The 16,487-nt window shown below is 40.3% G+C and overlaps 2 protein-coding genes across 3 annotated transcripts in view; one reads left to right on the top strand and one right to left on the bottom strand.

The window, feature by feature from the left end:
• The window catches only part of NUDCD1 (NudC domain containing 1), an 89,889-nt gene extending 84,248 nt beyond the window's left edge, over positions 1 to 5,641 (bottom strand). Inside the window, exon 1 of the mRNA XM_068983828.1 lies at positions 5,524 to 5,641. Coding sequence (XP_068839929.1) covers positions 5,524 to 5,641 — 118 coding nt within the window. The remainder of the gene's footprint in view (positions 1 to 5,523) is intronic.
• Positions 5,642 to 5,975: 334 nt separating this feature from the next.
• On the top strand, positions 5,976 to 16,149 carry ENY2 (ENY2 transcription and export complex 2 subunit). Of its 2 annotated transcripts, none has more exons than XM_068983856.1 (5): positions 5,976 to 6,033; positions 7,486 to 7,562; positions 11,349 to 11,419; positions 12,629 to 12,703; positions 15,228 to 16,149. In XM_068983856.1, the coding sequence occupies exons 2-5, from the start codon at positions 7,495 to 7,497 to the stop codon at positions 15,302 to 15,304; spliced, it is 291 nt and encodes a 96-aa protein (XP_068839957.1). In that variant the 5' UTR covers positions 5,976 to 6,033; positions 7,486 to 7,494; the 3' UTR covers positions 15,305 to 16,149. The 2 variants fall into 2 exon arrangements, with proteins under 2 accessions (XP_068839957.1, XP_068839956.1); XM_068983855.1 differs by having other exon boundaries at positions 5,982 to 6,105.
• Positions 16,150 to 16,487: the final 338 nt, after the last annotated feature.

Below are 16,487 nucleotides of genomic sequence, written 5' to 3'. Positions count from 1 at the left end.
GGCTGAGTGCCAAAGAACTAATGCTTTCAAATTATGGTGCTGGAGAAGAATCCTGTGAGTCCCTTGGACAGCAAGGAGATCGAATCAGTCAATCCTAAAGGAAATTAACCCTGAATATTCACTGGAAGGACTGATGCTGAAACTCCAATACTTTGTCCACCAAAGGTGAAGAGCCAACTCACTGGAATAGATCCTGATGCTGAGCAAGACTGAGGGCAGGAGGATAAGTGGACGACAGAGGATGAGATAGTTAGATGGCATCACTGACTCAATGGACAAGAATTTGAGCAAACTCCGGGAGACAGTGAAAGACAGGGAAGCCTGGCGTGTTGTAGTCCATGGGGTCGCAAAGAGTCAGACACAACTGAGTGACTGAACAAAAAAAGCTGTTTAATGTTGTGATATAAAATCATCTATTACTAATCAGTCATGCTTCAGCCCCAGAGATGAAACACTGAAAAAGATGGATACAGGACTCTCAACACAGAATATAGTCTTAGCAGAGAAAACAGACACCAAATGCTGAGAAATTTGATATAGTCTATGAAGAATCAGGTCTATGGAAAAGTACATATTCTAATTTGAACAGATTTTATAGTATAGGTTCTAATAGTCAAGAAAGGAATCTGACTTTCTTGTAAACCAAGATGAAAGAATGGAGTATGAATTAGCTAAGTGAAAATATATACATTTACTGAGTGGAGAGTCTAGGGGGAAAAAAAATATAAGAGAAATGCCCAGAAATGGAATTGCTAGGTCAAAGGGCAGTTACATTTTATACAAAAGATTTTTATTGCTTAGTTCTTTGGGATAGAAAAAGACAGAGTGACATTTACTGTTTATGCAGCGTCACAAGGGGTAGCATAGTGGGTTTTAGAACAATTACACACTAGTAAAGTAATGCTCAAAATTCTCCAAGCCAGGCTTCAGCAATACATGAACCGTGAATTTCCAGATGTTCAAGCTGGTTTTAGAAAAGGCAGAGGAACCAGAGATCAAAATGCCAACATCCGCTGGATCATCGAAAAAGCAAGAGAGTTCCAGAAAAACATCCACTTCTCCTTTATTGACTATGCCACAAGCCTTTGACTGTGTGGATCACAATAAACTGTGGAAAATTCTTCAAGAGATGGGAATACCAGACCACCTAACCTGCCTCTTGAGAAACCTATATGCAGGTCAGGAAGCAACAGTTAGAACTAGACATGGAACAACGGACTGGTTCCAAATAGGAAAAGGAGTATGTCAAGGCTGTATATTGTCACCCTGCTTATTTAACTTCTATGCAGAGTACATCATGAGAAACGCTGGGCTGGAAGAAGCACAAACTAGAATCAAAATTGCTGGGAGAAATATCAATAACCTCAGATATGCAGATGACACCACTCTTATGGCAGAAAGTGAAGAGGAACTAAAAAGCCTCTTGATGAAAGTGAAAGAGGAGAGTGAAAAAGTTGGCTTAAAGCTCAACATTCAGAAAATGAAGATCATGGCATCTGGTCCCATCGCTTTATGGGAAATAGATGGGGAATCAGTGGAAACAGTGTCAGACTTTATTTTGGGGGGCTCCAAAATCACTGCAGATGGTGACTGCAGCCATGAAATTAAAAGACGTTTACTCCTTGGAAGAAAAGCTATGACCAACCTAGATAGCATATTGAAAAGCAGAGACATTACTTTGCCAACAAAGGTCCATCTAGTCAAGGCTATGGTTTTTCCAGCGGTTAGGTATGGAAGTGAGAGGTGGATTGTGGAGAAGGCTGAGCACTGAAGAATTGATGCTTTTGAACTGTGGTGTTGGAGAAGACTCTTGAGAGTCCTTTGGACTGCAAGGAGATCCAACCAGTCCATTCTAAGGGAGATCAGCCCTTGGTGTTCTTTGGAAGGAATGATGCAGAAGCTGAAACTCCAGTACTTTGGCCACCTCATGCGAAGAGTTGACTCACTGGAAAAGACTGATGCTGGGAGGGATTGGGGGCAGGAGGAAAAGGGGATGACAGAGGATGAGATGGCTGGATGGCATCACCGACTCAATGGACATGAATCTGAGTGAACTCCAGGAGATGACGATGGACAGGGAGGCCTGGGGTGCTGCGATTCATGGGGTCGCAAAGAGTCGGACATGACTGAGCGACTAAACTGAACTGAACAACACATAAGACAAGAGAATAAAACTCAATGCTCTGAGCTCTTCGAGTCCAGACACCCCACCTTCATTCTCACATCCCAACTGCAGAGCTTCATACACCACAGGTGCCTGCCAACAGTTTGCATACACCACAGGTGCCTGCATTAATATGAACCCCCTGGGCTGGTTATAAAAGAAACCAAACCATCAGGAGGAGCAGCTCAATCATCTCACACTCTCTCTAAAAATGGCAGTTTTTAAAAGAATTAACCTCTTCTTCATCGTCCTCAAGTAATTCTTAATGAAAGCTCCTCATGTGAACTACTGCAAAGCCTCCAAACTGGTCTCCCTGTCTCCACTCCCCTCATCGTCCAAACTCAATCTCCCAGAGCCTAGGAGTGAGCTTGTTGTGGTTTAGTTGCTAAGATGTGTCCGATTCTTTTGCAATCCCATGGACTGTAGCCGGCCAGGTGCCTCTGTCCATGTGATTTCCCAGGCAAGAATACTAGAGTCGGTTATCATTTCCTCCTTCAGGGGATCTTCCCGACCCAGGGATTGAACCCATGTCTCCTGCACTGGCAGGCAGATTCTTTGCCTCCAAGCCACTGGGGAAGCCCCAAAGAGTGAACTATTCAATCCCCAATTTAGCGATTTCCCTTCTCTACTTAAGACCCTAACGTAAATGACATCTCATCACCTCCACCTGTGCATCCCAAACAATAATCTAAGACCAATACTGGTGAAATGAGGGAGAAAAAGAATATCTTAGTTTTTTCACAGTCAATGTGCTCAAGAGGTCTATTTATTGTGACAGTTTGCTTCCTGCTTTTTTCGTGTCAAAATATCCTTCTGATTATGAAAAGGTGAGTGAGGACATGACAGTTTTTCAGAAACAGCTCCACTAAGGAAATTAAAAAGCTGGTAAATCTAAGACAGCTGAGCTTTACTTTGTAATTGCCCATGGAAAAGTCTGGGAAACACTGACTCACAGGATAAAAAAAAGCCAAAGATAAAAAGTGCCTTCACCTATCTAAATCTTCTCACTCTCCCAGCAGATTTTTTTGCTCCTGCAAAACAGCACTGCAGTAGTGCCCTTCATAGAGTCTAATTGTTTCCCCTTTGCTCAGGCTTTCCCAGGAATGGAATGACCTCAACAACTTCTCTTCTTCATTCAATGTACTGAGTATCAACTATGCCAACCACTGTCTCTACAGAGTGAGCACTGAGCAAAAGAGAAACACCATTGTGAGCTCCATGGAGCTCACAGTCTAGTGGAGGAAACAGATATCAAATAAACAAAGAATTAAAAACTGTAACAAGTACTGCCTTAAAGAGAATAGAATGAAGGCGCCCAAAATTGAAAGCAGGAAGACTTGTCAGGAAGGTACTATAGTTCAGGTGAGAGATAGCAATGATTTGGGGTAGAGGCCTGGAGAAGACAAGATCTTGAGTTGACAGGCTTTGCTGAGAAATTGAACAGGAGATTATCTCACTGTCCCTCACTGTGCACACTGTTGAACCATGGTAGGCAAGGCATGAGCACGGATGATGGAAGAAACCTCAAGGAGTTGTAGGAATGGCAGACACGTTTACTGTCTCCTGACTGGCACAGCAGCCATAGAAACAGACACACTATTTTCTCCTCTCATGGTTGACCCAGTGGACACAGCTACAACGCAGCCGCAAAGGCTTCTCAGGTGGTGCTTACACGGGGCACTGAACGTGCACAGTACAATAAATGATCTCAGCTGTTACATAACTATGTATTCACAAAACGTGGGGCAAAAGCGAGAGGTCGTGGGGCGAGAGCCTGACCACTGCTGATTTGCTGATCTTGGCTAATTTGCTCTTTCCCTGTAGAGATTAAAAAAAACAAAACAAGAAATACACCAAAGATGACTAAAGCACAAACGACTATGTTGACCTGCATTAGAAGTCTTCCCATACATACCCACTCTGCTTGATTATACTACTTGCTTTGGCCAGTGGAACAACCCCAAACTTACTGAGAGCAGAGCCTGAAAAAACTCCTGTGCACTGCTTGTCTCTTGGAATAAGCCTGTGGCAGCCTGCTGGATGAGAGACCACATGGAGGAAAACCAAGAGGAGAGCATCTGAAACCATCTTACAGCAGCCTATAGCCAGAGAACCCCAAATGTATGAGAAAGCCAAGTCATGACTGGAACCACCTAGCTAACCTGTAGACTTATAAGCTCTAATAACTGCTTACTGTTTTGAGCCACTGAGTTTTGAGGTGGTTTTTTAATGCAAGGCTAATTAACATGGAGTTATCATTTATTTATGTAAGGTGGGAGAAAGGGAATGAAAAGAAACAGCAAGCTCATTTTCTCTTACCCTGATCAACTCCTACCTATTCTTTAAAGCCCAACTGAGATATCAACTCCCTCATCTAGAAGCTTTCCTAGATGTCTCTGGCTGGTTTGAGAAACATGGAGACACCATCACTGTTTTGTACATATCCTGATCACTGCCTTACCACATCCTCTTGTAATTATCGGCTTATATCTTTCTTCCTAGCTAGGCAACAGCAACTTTACATTACTGTATCATATTCATCTTGATTGTATCAGCATGTAACATAAAACAGGCTCTCAAGAGAGGTTGCTGAGTTTGTATAATTTATACATTAAATGAATAAACACTTACTTGATACTATAAAACCTATTAACTCTATCGCTCAAAGTGTGATCCACTGACAACATGAATCAGAATCAGCAGGGTTGTGTATTAAAAATGCAATCTCTGGGCTCTTTATCGTCAACAAAAATGCCACTCGTTACATTGTAAAAACACGGATGATTATTCCCGCCACCGACAGATAAACAAAAAAGTAGTAGAAGTGTGGGTACTAAACCAACTCGTCTCCAATTTTCTCTCAAGCAGTAATCTACGACAGTCCTCAATCTGACGGCCTATAACTGCAATAGTGTTTCTCTTCTAAGAACTGGGTCTCAGCCAGAGTACAGAGCAGAAGATCTTCCAAAGAGGTGTGGCTTCTCAACGCACACAGAGGATGCTCCAACAGCAAAGCCTGTCCTGAGCACTCTCTGCAGCAGGGATCAGACCAGGACCGATAGGCGGCGTGGCCTAGACAGTACCCCAGGTCGGCTCTCGGAGCCCGGGCAGCAGAGCTGAGGGCGGAACCCACGGTCCTGCTACGCCAGAGCCACTCGAAGGCGGCTCCCTTGGGGGTCGGGGATGGCCGTCATTCTCCAGAGAAAGCCATGGTAAACCCCAGCCCGGCTTGACCGTGAGGAAAGCCACAGTCGCCTGGCTAACCGAAGTCAAAAAAGAGGAAAATGCAGGATGGGTCGCGCCGAAGGAAACCGAAAGGTGAACGGAACCGAGTGCGAGAGGGTGCCGCCGCTTCCCACCTGCGTCAAGTTCCAGCTGGTAAGAGGGCAGCGGCTCGAGGGAGAGCTTGTAACCCTCGAAGCGGGGATCCAGCAGAGGTCTCTTCACCCGCAGGGAGCAATTAGCAGCCACCTCCATCGCCTTCCAGGGGCGCAGCGTGAGAATTAGTAAAGCTCCCGTTGAAAGGTCCGCGCTTCCCTGGTAGCACTGTGGCTTGGAGGCGGCGTGGTTCTCATCCCAGAAAACACTGCGGCGTAGCCTGTCGTCTGGGAAATGTAGTGCCCACGAGAAAGTTGCCTCTGTTGCATGCTGGGATATGTAGTCTTTCGGGAACTCAATGCCCGTACGACAGAAGGATCTGGACTCTCTTACCCAGAAGGCTGAGCGACAAGGAGGCGGCCCGCGCTGGTTAAATTCCCACTTTATAGGCAGGGTGGCGAGACCCCGCCCCGGAAATGCGTGTGCTAGCTTTCTGTGTGCTTAGGTGCCCGAGCTACTGAGGGTCTAGGTCCGGGCAGCCGAAGAGTGTGGTAGGTAACGGTCGTCAGCGCAAGGGTCATTTCGTCGCTGGGAAGGGACGGCCCTCGCCCGCGGTGATGGTGGTGAGCTATGCCCGTGGTCCTCAGGGCCGGGACCCGGGCCCAGCCCAGGCTCCTTTCGATGTGCTGTCTTTCGTTAGCTTCCCCGACCCGCGCTCGCGGGCCTGTAGGGCTCTCCGACAGGGCGTGCTACCGGAGTTGGCCTGAAGCCAGTCTTCGCTTTGTTTTCTGGCTCCTCCCCTCCCGCCTCTCCCGCTGTCTCCGCCCTATTCTATTTTCCCAAAGAACGTCTGAACTGGGAGGGATCCCCTAGCGCCCTTGTTTTACAAGTGAGAAAACTGAGGCCTTTTAAGAACTGACTTGTCCAAGGTCACTATCCGTAGTGTGGGGACGAAGGAAAAATCAAGTTCAGTGTTCTAGGGAAGGTACTGACTGGAGATCTTAGTGTTATTTTGAACATGTTAGCCTGCAACTGCAGAAGCAAACATATACTAGTTCTTTCTCAACCTCTCCTTTTTCCTGTTGCACTTAAAAAAAAAACACACAACTCTGGAAACTCACCGCCACTCTCAGTTTTCTTATAGGCGGCGAATTGGGAGACAACAAAAGTTCTCTAGTTAGTGACAGATAAGCCCAGATAAGTAGGGTAACGTTGGCTTATTCCAAGTTTTACAACTTAACCTTCCTCTTACTTTTACACCGTTTTGGTTGTTTGTTTTTACTGAAAATTGAGAATTTTCTAAGTTAGGAATTTATTTGAGATTTCTTTTTTCTTTATCCCAACCTGCAAGTTTTGATAAAGAGCATACACACCCACACACAGCTAGTTTGGCGGTTGGAATTCTGTACATCCTAGTGAAAAGTAAAGCGCTTAAGAGCCTTATCTGGAAATTTTGTCACCAACCGTACTTAATCTTTTATTGATATTCAGGTTATATAGCTTCCCCCAAATTTTGAATGCATTTAGTTAAGAGGCAGAAATGATTAACAGTCAGGTATTATGTGCTGTTAAAATATTTGGGAGCTTCTGGGGTCACAGTATCTGAGTTCACTTTTCTATCTTGGTTCCTCAGTTTCCTCACCTGTGAAATATAAACTGTGTTAATACTACTTACATAAAAGAATAAGATCTGGGAATTAAATGAGATAAAAACACATTAGTTCAGTGCCAGGCACATGTGCATTTAATAAATGTACAGTAATTGTTATTATCCAAAGTCTTATTAATGAAGGGTACATGGGAGGGGAATTGTAAAGTTCATCATTATGACTTCTTGGGAAACAGTAAATAATATTGAGAGTAATGATATTGTCAACACATTGTTGAAATTTATCACCCTTTCAGTTGATAGAATGTTACCTGTGTTGAGGTGCTAGCCTAGAGGATTTAGAAGACAATGCTTTGTAAGTGTTCTATATCTGAAAATACTTGTTGATGTTCAGGTTAGCAAGATGAACAAAGATGCGCAGATGAGAGCAGCGATTAACCAAAAGTTGATAGAAACTGGAGAAAGAGAACGGTAAGTAATAGATTGTGTTAATAAACTACATTTAACATCTTTAAACTATAATTTTGTTATATTACAAAGAATCTAGTTACCAAGTAACAATATTGATGTTAGTAGAAATAATTACAGAAAATTGAGATTATCCAAAACTTCAATTCCTAACATCAATTAAAAAAAAAATGTTTAGGTCTGTTCAATATGGCAAGACTTGGAAGGAAGTGAATCATGTATATACAAAGATGAACAGGAAATGACTCTCTCTCAAAAAATGTGTAATCTAAAGGAGAAGAAAAATACATACCCAAATAACTGCTGTTGGAGATAAAATGTTGCCCAGTTTTTAAGAGAGTCTATATAATGGAACCAGTTTCAGTTACCAAGCTCTCATATCCTTAGAGTGCATTTGCTGTTTTTACTCTCTGAAATATTCTTCTTTCCCCCCATCTTTAGCTAATTCGATGCTCATTATCAGGTTTTAACTTAAATATCATCTCTTCTAGGAATCTGTTAATTCCCAAATACCTTGTTCTATCATAGCATTTAATTACTTTGTATTATACTGGCCTACTTTGCTAGTTTGTATAAGTAGAATCTGAGTTTCTCCACAGCAGAAATTATACCCAGCATCATACCTAGCTCATAATTGGCCAAGTAAACATCTGAGGAATGAACAGGTTTGAAAGTGCAGAGGAGAGGCTAAAGAATCAAAAAAGGCTTCCAGGAGCAGGGTGATAAAGTGTATGAGAGAAACGTAAGAGGGAACTTTCAGCTTCTACCTGGAGATTAAGATGATCAGTGAAGTCTCCCAGAATGGTGAAGTCTTCGAGAATGGTGGAAGTGTTACGTCACCTGGGAGAGAAGAATTAGTGGTTCCTCAGCACAGTAAAAGAGAAAGGACAGTCTGGGCAGATGGAAACAAATATGCAAAGTCAAAGAAATTTGTTCTAATATGATAATATTCTGGGGGAACTGTGCAATTAAAATGTGAAAGACAGTGGACAGGAGAAATGTGGTTTTTGTATAATCAGAAATCTTTCCATTAAAAAGGATGAGAAACTAGCTCAGCTAATGAAAATGTATAATATCGTGTAACTAAAAGTCTAGGGTTTGAAGGTGCTTCAGGCACCACTGGGTCGAGTCTCTCAAAAATTGTCACCAAGAATATGTCTTTATCTTCCTGTCTTATATCTGCTTTCCTCTGTTGGCTTTATTTTCCAGAGGGCACTATGCACAAGGTGGCAGGAATTAGGAGCTCAAAATTTACATCTCCAGCTAAAACTATCTTTCTCCTAGTAGCTTCAGCAATGTAGTTAACTTGGTTACATCCTTGTTCAGTAATAGGCCATTCATGATCCACCTTGCCTAGCTCACATTTCCATTGCTAGAGCCCCTACCCAGATTTCTTACACCAGAGTTGTAGAGTGTTTTTACTGTCAAAGAAATGGCAGAAAAATAGGTGGTAGGTTTGCAAAAACATTTGTTGACTTATCCTTTGGTGGTGGGAGGCATTAAAAAATTTTAAGAGGCTGACTAGATCGTGTTACACTTTAGGAATGTTATTTTGGCAGTGTGAAGGAGATTTGAAGGACTAAAGATAGATTGAGAAGATAATATCAGGCGAAAAGTAAAATAGCAAAAAAGGAAAGAACTTACAGTTTTGTTTTTTTTTTTAAGTAAAATCAACAACCCTTGATATGAGGAATGAGGAAGAAGAAAGCCTCTAGAACAGTGCCTTGGGAAACCAAGAGGATAGTATTGCCAGTAATGGCTGTAGGGGATTATGTATTATTGTTTTTCATTTGTCTTCATTCACGTAGCTTTAAGTTACTGAGTTTCTACCATTTGCCATGTCCGGTTAAGGTCTGAAGATACAATAGTGAACAAAATGAAGCCTGTTCTTTTATACTGCTTACATTCTAATGGAAGGAGACAGAAAATACATGTGCAGTGTGTCAGATGGTGAGGAGTTCTAGAGGAAAAATAAAGCAGAGAATAGTCAGGTGTGTTATAGAAAGGAAAAAAAGTGGACCTCACTGATAAAGAGATCAGAAAGATTTGAGGGAGTGGGGAGACTCATTGCCATGGTCCTGAGACAGCTTGCCTGGCTTTTTTCTTTTTCTTTGGCCACGTTTCACACGCCTTTGGGACCTCAGTCCTTCGTCAGGGATGGAACCCAGGGCCCTGCAGTGAAAGCACTGCGTGCTAATAACTGCACTGGCCAGGACATTCCTTGCCTGGCCTTTTGAGGAACCCATGGAAGCCACTGAGACTGAGTCAGTTGGGTAAGGGAGAGAAACAGTAAGGTCAGAGACATCGCTGGGGAGGGGGCAAACCATGCAGGGTCTCTTAGGCTCTAATAAAGACTGGAAATTGCATTTTGGGTAAACCGGGAGTTCCCTGGAGGGTTCTGAGCCGGGAGAGGAGAAGGAAGTGCACAGGGGAAGTGGCAGGGGAACAAGTCAGCGGGCTGTGGCAGCAGCCCAGTCAAGAGAAGACGGTGGCTCAGACTAGCCAGTAATGGCAGAGGTGGTGAAAAGCATTTGGATTTCAGGTTTATATTTAAAAACTGGAACCAGGAGGATGTGCTTATAGATTGGATATTAGTGTTATCAAAATTACTGAGTGAAGGCGGCTGCCAGGGTTTCTAGCCTGAGCACCAATATGAATGGAGTTGCCTTTCTGGTAAGAACAGCTTGAGGTGGAAGAGAAGCAAGAGTTGGGTGTTGGCCCTATTAAGATTAAGTGACTTAATTAAACATCAAGATGGAAATGTCATGTAGTGGATGTTAGGAATATTGAAAAAGAAGCAGTTTGGCTTGTGACTCGACATGTTTAAGCTGAGAAATGAGAAGATTTAGGATGAAGATTGAGGCTTTATAACAGTAGGTTTTGCAGTAGGTTTTTTGCACCCATGATGTCATCAGTTTTAATACATACCATTATTTTTTTAACCATTAAGAAAAGAAAACACTGCCAATTAAATTATGATAGGCAGGCCAATGACTGGATTGTTAAAATATGGGAAAGTACAGTCTTAGAATTAATGAAATACCATAGTTAATGTAGTAACTAAAGTTCTTCCCTGGTGGCTCAGACGGTAAAGAATCTGCCTGCAACACAGAAGACGTGGATTCGAACCCTGGGTTGGGAAGATCCCCTGGAGAAAGGAATGGCTATCCACTCCAGTATTGTTGCCTGGAGAATTCCATGGACAGAGGAGCCTGGCAGGCTACAGTCCATGGGGTCACAGAGAGTCCGACATGACATGACTGAGCTACTAACATATAACTTAGCTAATGTATAATTTAGAAGGGTAATAAGAAAAAGGGAGGGAGGAATCTATACGGTTGAGATATAATGGGGCAGTAAGATAGTTAACAGTTAAGAATTTGTAGTTAAAGAATGGATTCTGGGGTTTGAAGCTTTCCAAAGTACAGCTGCTTCAAACTCAACTAATACCCTTTTGAAGTTGTACAAAACCCACAATATTCCTGTTGGTGGAGGGAAGTAGAAAGTGTGTTAAGAAGGCCTAAGTAGGGTTTCTTAAGAAGTATTGTGTCCCATCCACTTGACTGAATTTTATTGATGATGAAAATGAAGCTCAGCATTTAAATGACTCACATAAGATCAAAGAACTTTTTAGTGATAGAACCAAGATTAGGCCATGTTTAAATTAAAAGTTTTGTAACCAGAAGGCAGGGGATTTTTCATTGAACAGTGAAGCTTTGCTTCAAACATTCCTGTCTAAGATACTGTACGCTGCTGTAGTTTAATTTGGAAACGCTTCTTTTTCAACAGCCTCAAAGAGTTGCTGCGAGCTAAATTAATTGAATGTGGCTGGAAGGATCAGTTGAAGGCACACTGTAAAGGTAATCAGTTTGATTTAGAAGATAAGCTAATTCCATTGCTCTCAACTGTGTGGGTCTGAAATTCACTAGTAAATTATAATCAGTATTTTAAAATGTATTGAGTGCTCAAGCATAGTTTTACACAAATAGAAAATTGAATCATGTGGTATAGACTGCTTGCACTGAGTGATCATATGTATACCTGTTCTTAAATTTTAGAAATGTTTCTTTGTGTTTCTCTTAAAACAATTGAGGCAAGATTTCCTCTGGCATGAAATATCCCACCTTTCTCAGTGTGCCTACTGGAAGTGAAACATTAGTGATTCCTAGTCAGTTTTTCTTAATAACATGTTAAGCATGTTATGGCTGGCAGACTTACAGAAATTTTATCTCCTGTCTTTAACAGTGTTATTTCTGAAAAAAAATCATCTATAAAAGCTCTTAGAAAATTACTTATATTTTTTAAATTGTAAAATGGAAGCTTGTTAAATTACTGGGTATTGATGATGATGCCATTAGCTAGATTCCACAAGTCACTAAGGTGAGCCTCCTTCCTTTCTGGCCCAGCTTTTGGCATGATGGAATTCTGGATATTTATAATGAATTCTCATTGTAATGGTTTCTACAAATGACAATTCTAATAGAGACTTTATATCATTAATCCAAAGAGGGCAATGTGCCAAATTAACAAAAGCGTAGACTTCAAGCTCAAATAGATCTTTGTGTAAGACTGGAGCTGGATTTCAAGTCGTGTTTGAATGAGTTATTTAATTTTTAAGCGTCTCTTGCCTCACTTTCAAAGTGGGGAAAATGCCCAGGCCATTAGATAATTGTGAATATTAAATATTGCAAAGCACCCAGCACTTAATAGGGGTCCAGTAAGTGTTAACTCCTTTCCTCCTCCTCCTCCTCCTCTTGGTCCAGCATAGAGAAGAGAAAGGAGCAAAGGAGTTGTTCCATATTTTAATTTTGGGCAATTTGAATTTACAGTTCAAATTCATTCTGCTTATTACAACTATTTGTCTTACGTTTTGAATCTGGTGAATACATGCTGTGTTTAAGGTTGAACTAAATCTTCATTAGAACGAAAAAAAGAAGTATCCTCTTTTTTTTTTTTTTTTAAAGACCAGTCTGGACTCTAAAAACATGATCTTAACCCTTCCTCTATGAAAATCTTTCTTACAGATAATGATTTTAAATGATATGATTTGTTTTTTGCTTTTGCATAAGAGGTAATTAAAGAAAAGGGACTAGAACACGTTACTGTTGATGACTTGGTGGCTGAAATCACACCAAAAGGCAGAGGTAAGGAATACAAATTGTGTGAAAGGAAATGTGGGCTAAGACATGATTTGTTTTCTCTTTTGCTGGTTCAGGTTTTCTTTTTTTTTAACAAGGAAAAGCACTCTTTCTAAAATTATGTGGGTATACTTACATCTTCTCTTTGGGAAGAGTTATAGTTGTCTCGCCAACTTTCTTGCACAGTTTTGAGTAACAAACGAGGTATAAAATGTTTTGTACTCTTAAAACAATATACACATGTAAGTTGATATGGTTGTTAAAACAAATAATTTCTAAAACTTGGGATTTTTTTTAGAGGCAAATATTACCGGAAGCTAGGATTTGTTAAGTTTAGCCTTATGTGTAATAGTTCAGCGTTTTACACCAGCCCCTGAGTCATTGCTCACTTTCCTTATTAAAAATAAACAAAGTTGTCTTCTTGGATGTCTAATTACGAATCTGGTAGCTCCATAAGTAACTTCATGATTGGGTAATTCTTGTTTAAGACTCACACTTCAGCTGCCTTCTTAATTTCTCTCTTTAATTCCTTGTTAAGAGAAACCAAAAGAAACAGCGGAAATATGTTAAGTCTGTATGCAGTAATTAGGTGTAACTAGATTATTTTCATTCAAGGAAGGCAGTAGGGGGTGGTTGTAGTTATAAGTGGAAGCAGGTAAACTAGATAACCCGTTAGTAGTTTCCTCACACAGAAAAAGCAAAAAGAGTTGAAGTGTGAAAAGTAAATCACTTTACAATTATTGCCAGAGAATACTAGGCCCTGAACTGCTACCACCTGGAGAGAGCTGCAGCACCCCACGGTCCTGTCCAGCCATCTTTCAAAACAACTTCGTTGGTCAATCATAGTTCGGGGTGGGGGCAGTATTTATTGCCCTCCCCAGGGATTTATATTTTTAAATAAATTTCTATATTTTGTTTCTACTTTTCTTCTGTAATTTATGCTTAATCTGTTAACATTTAAGAAGTAAATCTGTTAACAGGGTAGAAATTATCTCTGCATTTCCTTCTGTGCTTTTGTGTTGGATATTTCAATCCCTTATAGCTCCCCTGCTAGAGAGTTAGCAAAAAAGAAAAGTAAAAATAAATCTTTTCTTTTTATTGTTAAGAAAGTATTTTTTAATTAACATTTTTAATGTCAGTTCTGTGAACTTTATACACCTGTATAGAGTCGTTCTAAAAGACTCCCTCAAGCTATTCCTTTATAGTCACACCTCATCCGTAACCCCAAGGCAGCTGATCTGTTCTCAGTCATCATAATTTTCAGTAAAAGTATATTTAATATACATATTGATCACATTTCCAGTGGACTTAATTATGTAGTCCTTATTTCTCGGCAGGTTTATACTAAATTTATAAAGAGGAGTATCTGTCTTATTTGATTTCTGTCATTTGTGGAATTTTTTGTAGAAATATTGAACTATATATGAAGATTTCATTTCCTCTGGATTCAAGCAAATAACATTAGAGGTTAAAGTTAATTCCTTCTTTCTTGTCCTTATTTATTAGTAGCCAAAAAGGGGGAAAATAGTGTAGATTTAATAACTGACATTTAATATTAAGTTTCAAGGATCAGGGCTGCCCCCCCGCCCCCCTGCCCCCTGCCTTTTTTTTTTTTTTTTTGGCTGTGCCTTGCAGCTTCTAGGATCTCAGTTCCCCAAGAAGGGAATGGACCTGGCCCAAATGGTAGTGAAGCCTGTGCTCCTAACCACTAGGCCACCAGGAAACTCCCGTTTCCCTATTTTTGGTTTAATATTCAGAGTAGATAATATAGTCAGTCACATGATTCAAGATTTGAAACATGGACATATGACAGAAACAGCTGTTGTTGAAGCTCTTGCATCTTTGTTGATTCAAGAGGATATATGCATTTATTTCAATACAGTATCACCAAATTATCTCCCTAAATATGCTGTATCAATTTATTCTCCCACCAGCCAATGTAACAGGGCCAGTTTTCCCTCAGTCTTGCCAATACATATATTAGTGACCTTGGGATTTTAGCCAATCTGATTGGTAAAAATATGCTCTCAGAATGATAGTTTTAATTTTCATTTCTGTTGTGAGGTTAAATTCTTTTGACATTCAAGAACTGTGTGCTTCTCCTTTCATCATTTTTCTGTAAGCCTGCTGATCTTCTTTCTATCAAGTTGAAGAAATTGTATAGTAGAGAGATTACCCTGTTTTTGTAAGAGTGCTTTCTCCTTTTTTTGTTTGATTTTAACCAGGCTTATTAAGTTGCATTTGAATCAGATTTAGCAATCTTTTACAGCCTCTCTTTCGGAAAGGTCTTTTCTATTCCTTGTGTAAAGAATTTTCACATGTGCAGTATATTTTTAGGTATTGGATAATTCTTTCAAACAATAAATTTCAAATATATTTTATTTTCTCAGATGTCTTTTTTTTTTTTTATTGAAGCATGAGGGTTAGTTATGAAATTTTCACTTGGTAATCCTAAATAAAATACCAGATCTCAAATTGATAAATATTAATTGGAATCATCTTACTCTTACGTTTTTATTTTATATTTCAGCCCTGGTACCTGACAGTGTAAAGAAGGAACTCCTACAAAGAATAAGAACATTCCTTGCTCAGCATGCCAGCCTTTAAGATTGAATTAGATTGTGTTGTTTTGTGGTTTTATTTCTAAAGTAAAACTTGCCATAAATTAGGAATCGATTTCCCAAAATAAAATCCTTTTTTGTATGATGGTATACAGTTTTCAGTAATGATGTATACATTGTATTGATTTTTTTCCCTAAATGTGTTATTTTAATAAATATCTCATGAATGAGTTTGAAGTTTCCTTGGATTTTGGAATAAATGGGACTTTATTAATAATTCATCAGATTTGTTAAGAGAAAAGTCAGCAGTTAATAGAGTTTAAGTGTTAAGTATGTAAATGTTAAGTAAGCACATCTCTGTACTAACAATTTAGGAGAAGTCAGCAGCCTCTTCTGATTGTTTGGATGTAGTATATGCCTCTTTTGAATCCCTATATTTTATAATATATGTCCCATCTTGTACTATGGATACCTTATTTCTTATTTGTTATAAACGCTGAGGGTTAGGACTGGGTCTTACTCATCTTTATGTGCCTTCCTTATTCCTCAAAGAATTTACCATCTTACTGGAAGAGAGAACATTTGCAAAGTGGCTCCATACCAAGCTCCTCTCATATACTCTACTCATCTGAACTTTGAAAACAGAAACTAAATTGCATCCCCACATACTAAGGTCAAGAACGAACTAATGGGAAATAATCTCCACCCATAGCTTTACTCTGACATCAAGATTGCCAAATCCATGGACTTTTGTCTGTTCTTATGTGAGCTCTGCTGGAAAATGAGAATGTTGACCATCCTGCCACTTGGACCTCTTCCCACTTCTCACGTTGTTTAGACCTCCCACTGGAACCTCCTGTTTCTTGTGGATACCTTTCGCTATATGGAACTTTAAATAATGATGTTTCTTAGTGCTCCCTCTGGGCCCTCTGCCTAATGATATGATTTCCTGGGCAGATCCCAGGAAACTTGGGTCGGACCATGGCTTCAAATACTAACATTGATAAATGGTAAACTGCATCTCCAACCCAGCCTCAGGATCCATATACTCAACTGCTATGGATCAGCTTCCTTGAATGTTCCATAAACACCTCAAACTGACCACACCTAAGAGTGATTTTTTTTCCTCTAGTAACTGCCCATTACTGTGTTTCTATTCTCTCTGAATGATTCTCCCAGACATACAGATTACCTGAAAGTGTTAGTTGCTCAGTCGTGTCCGACTCTTT

The sequence above is a fragment of the Capricornis sumatraensis genome, chromosome 11 (assembly GCF_032405125.1).
Source record: "Capricornis sumatraensis isolate serow.1 chromosome 11, serow.2, whole genome shotgun sequence".
In the NCBI taxonomy this organism is placed as follows: Eukaryota; Metazoa; Chordata; class Mammalia; order Artiodactyla; family Bovidae; genus Capricornis; species Capricornis sumatraensis.
Note: the sequence above shows the minus strand (reverse complement) of the source record. Positions and strands in the feature narration are given on the sequence as shown.

Excerpts from the sequence above, each read along its gene's own strand:
- ENY2 (XM_068983855.1), top strand. Across the intron at positions 7,563-11,348 it reads GAAACTGGAGAAAGAGAACG|CCTCAAAGAGTTGCTGCGAG; the intron begins GTAAGTAATAGA and ends CTTTTTCAACAG. Across the intron at positions 12,704-15,227 it reads AATCACACCAAAAGGCAGAG|CCCTGGTACCTGACAGTGTA; the intron begins GTAAGGAATACA and ends TTTATATTTCAG.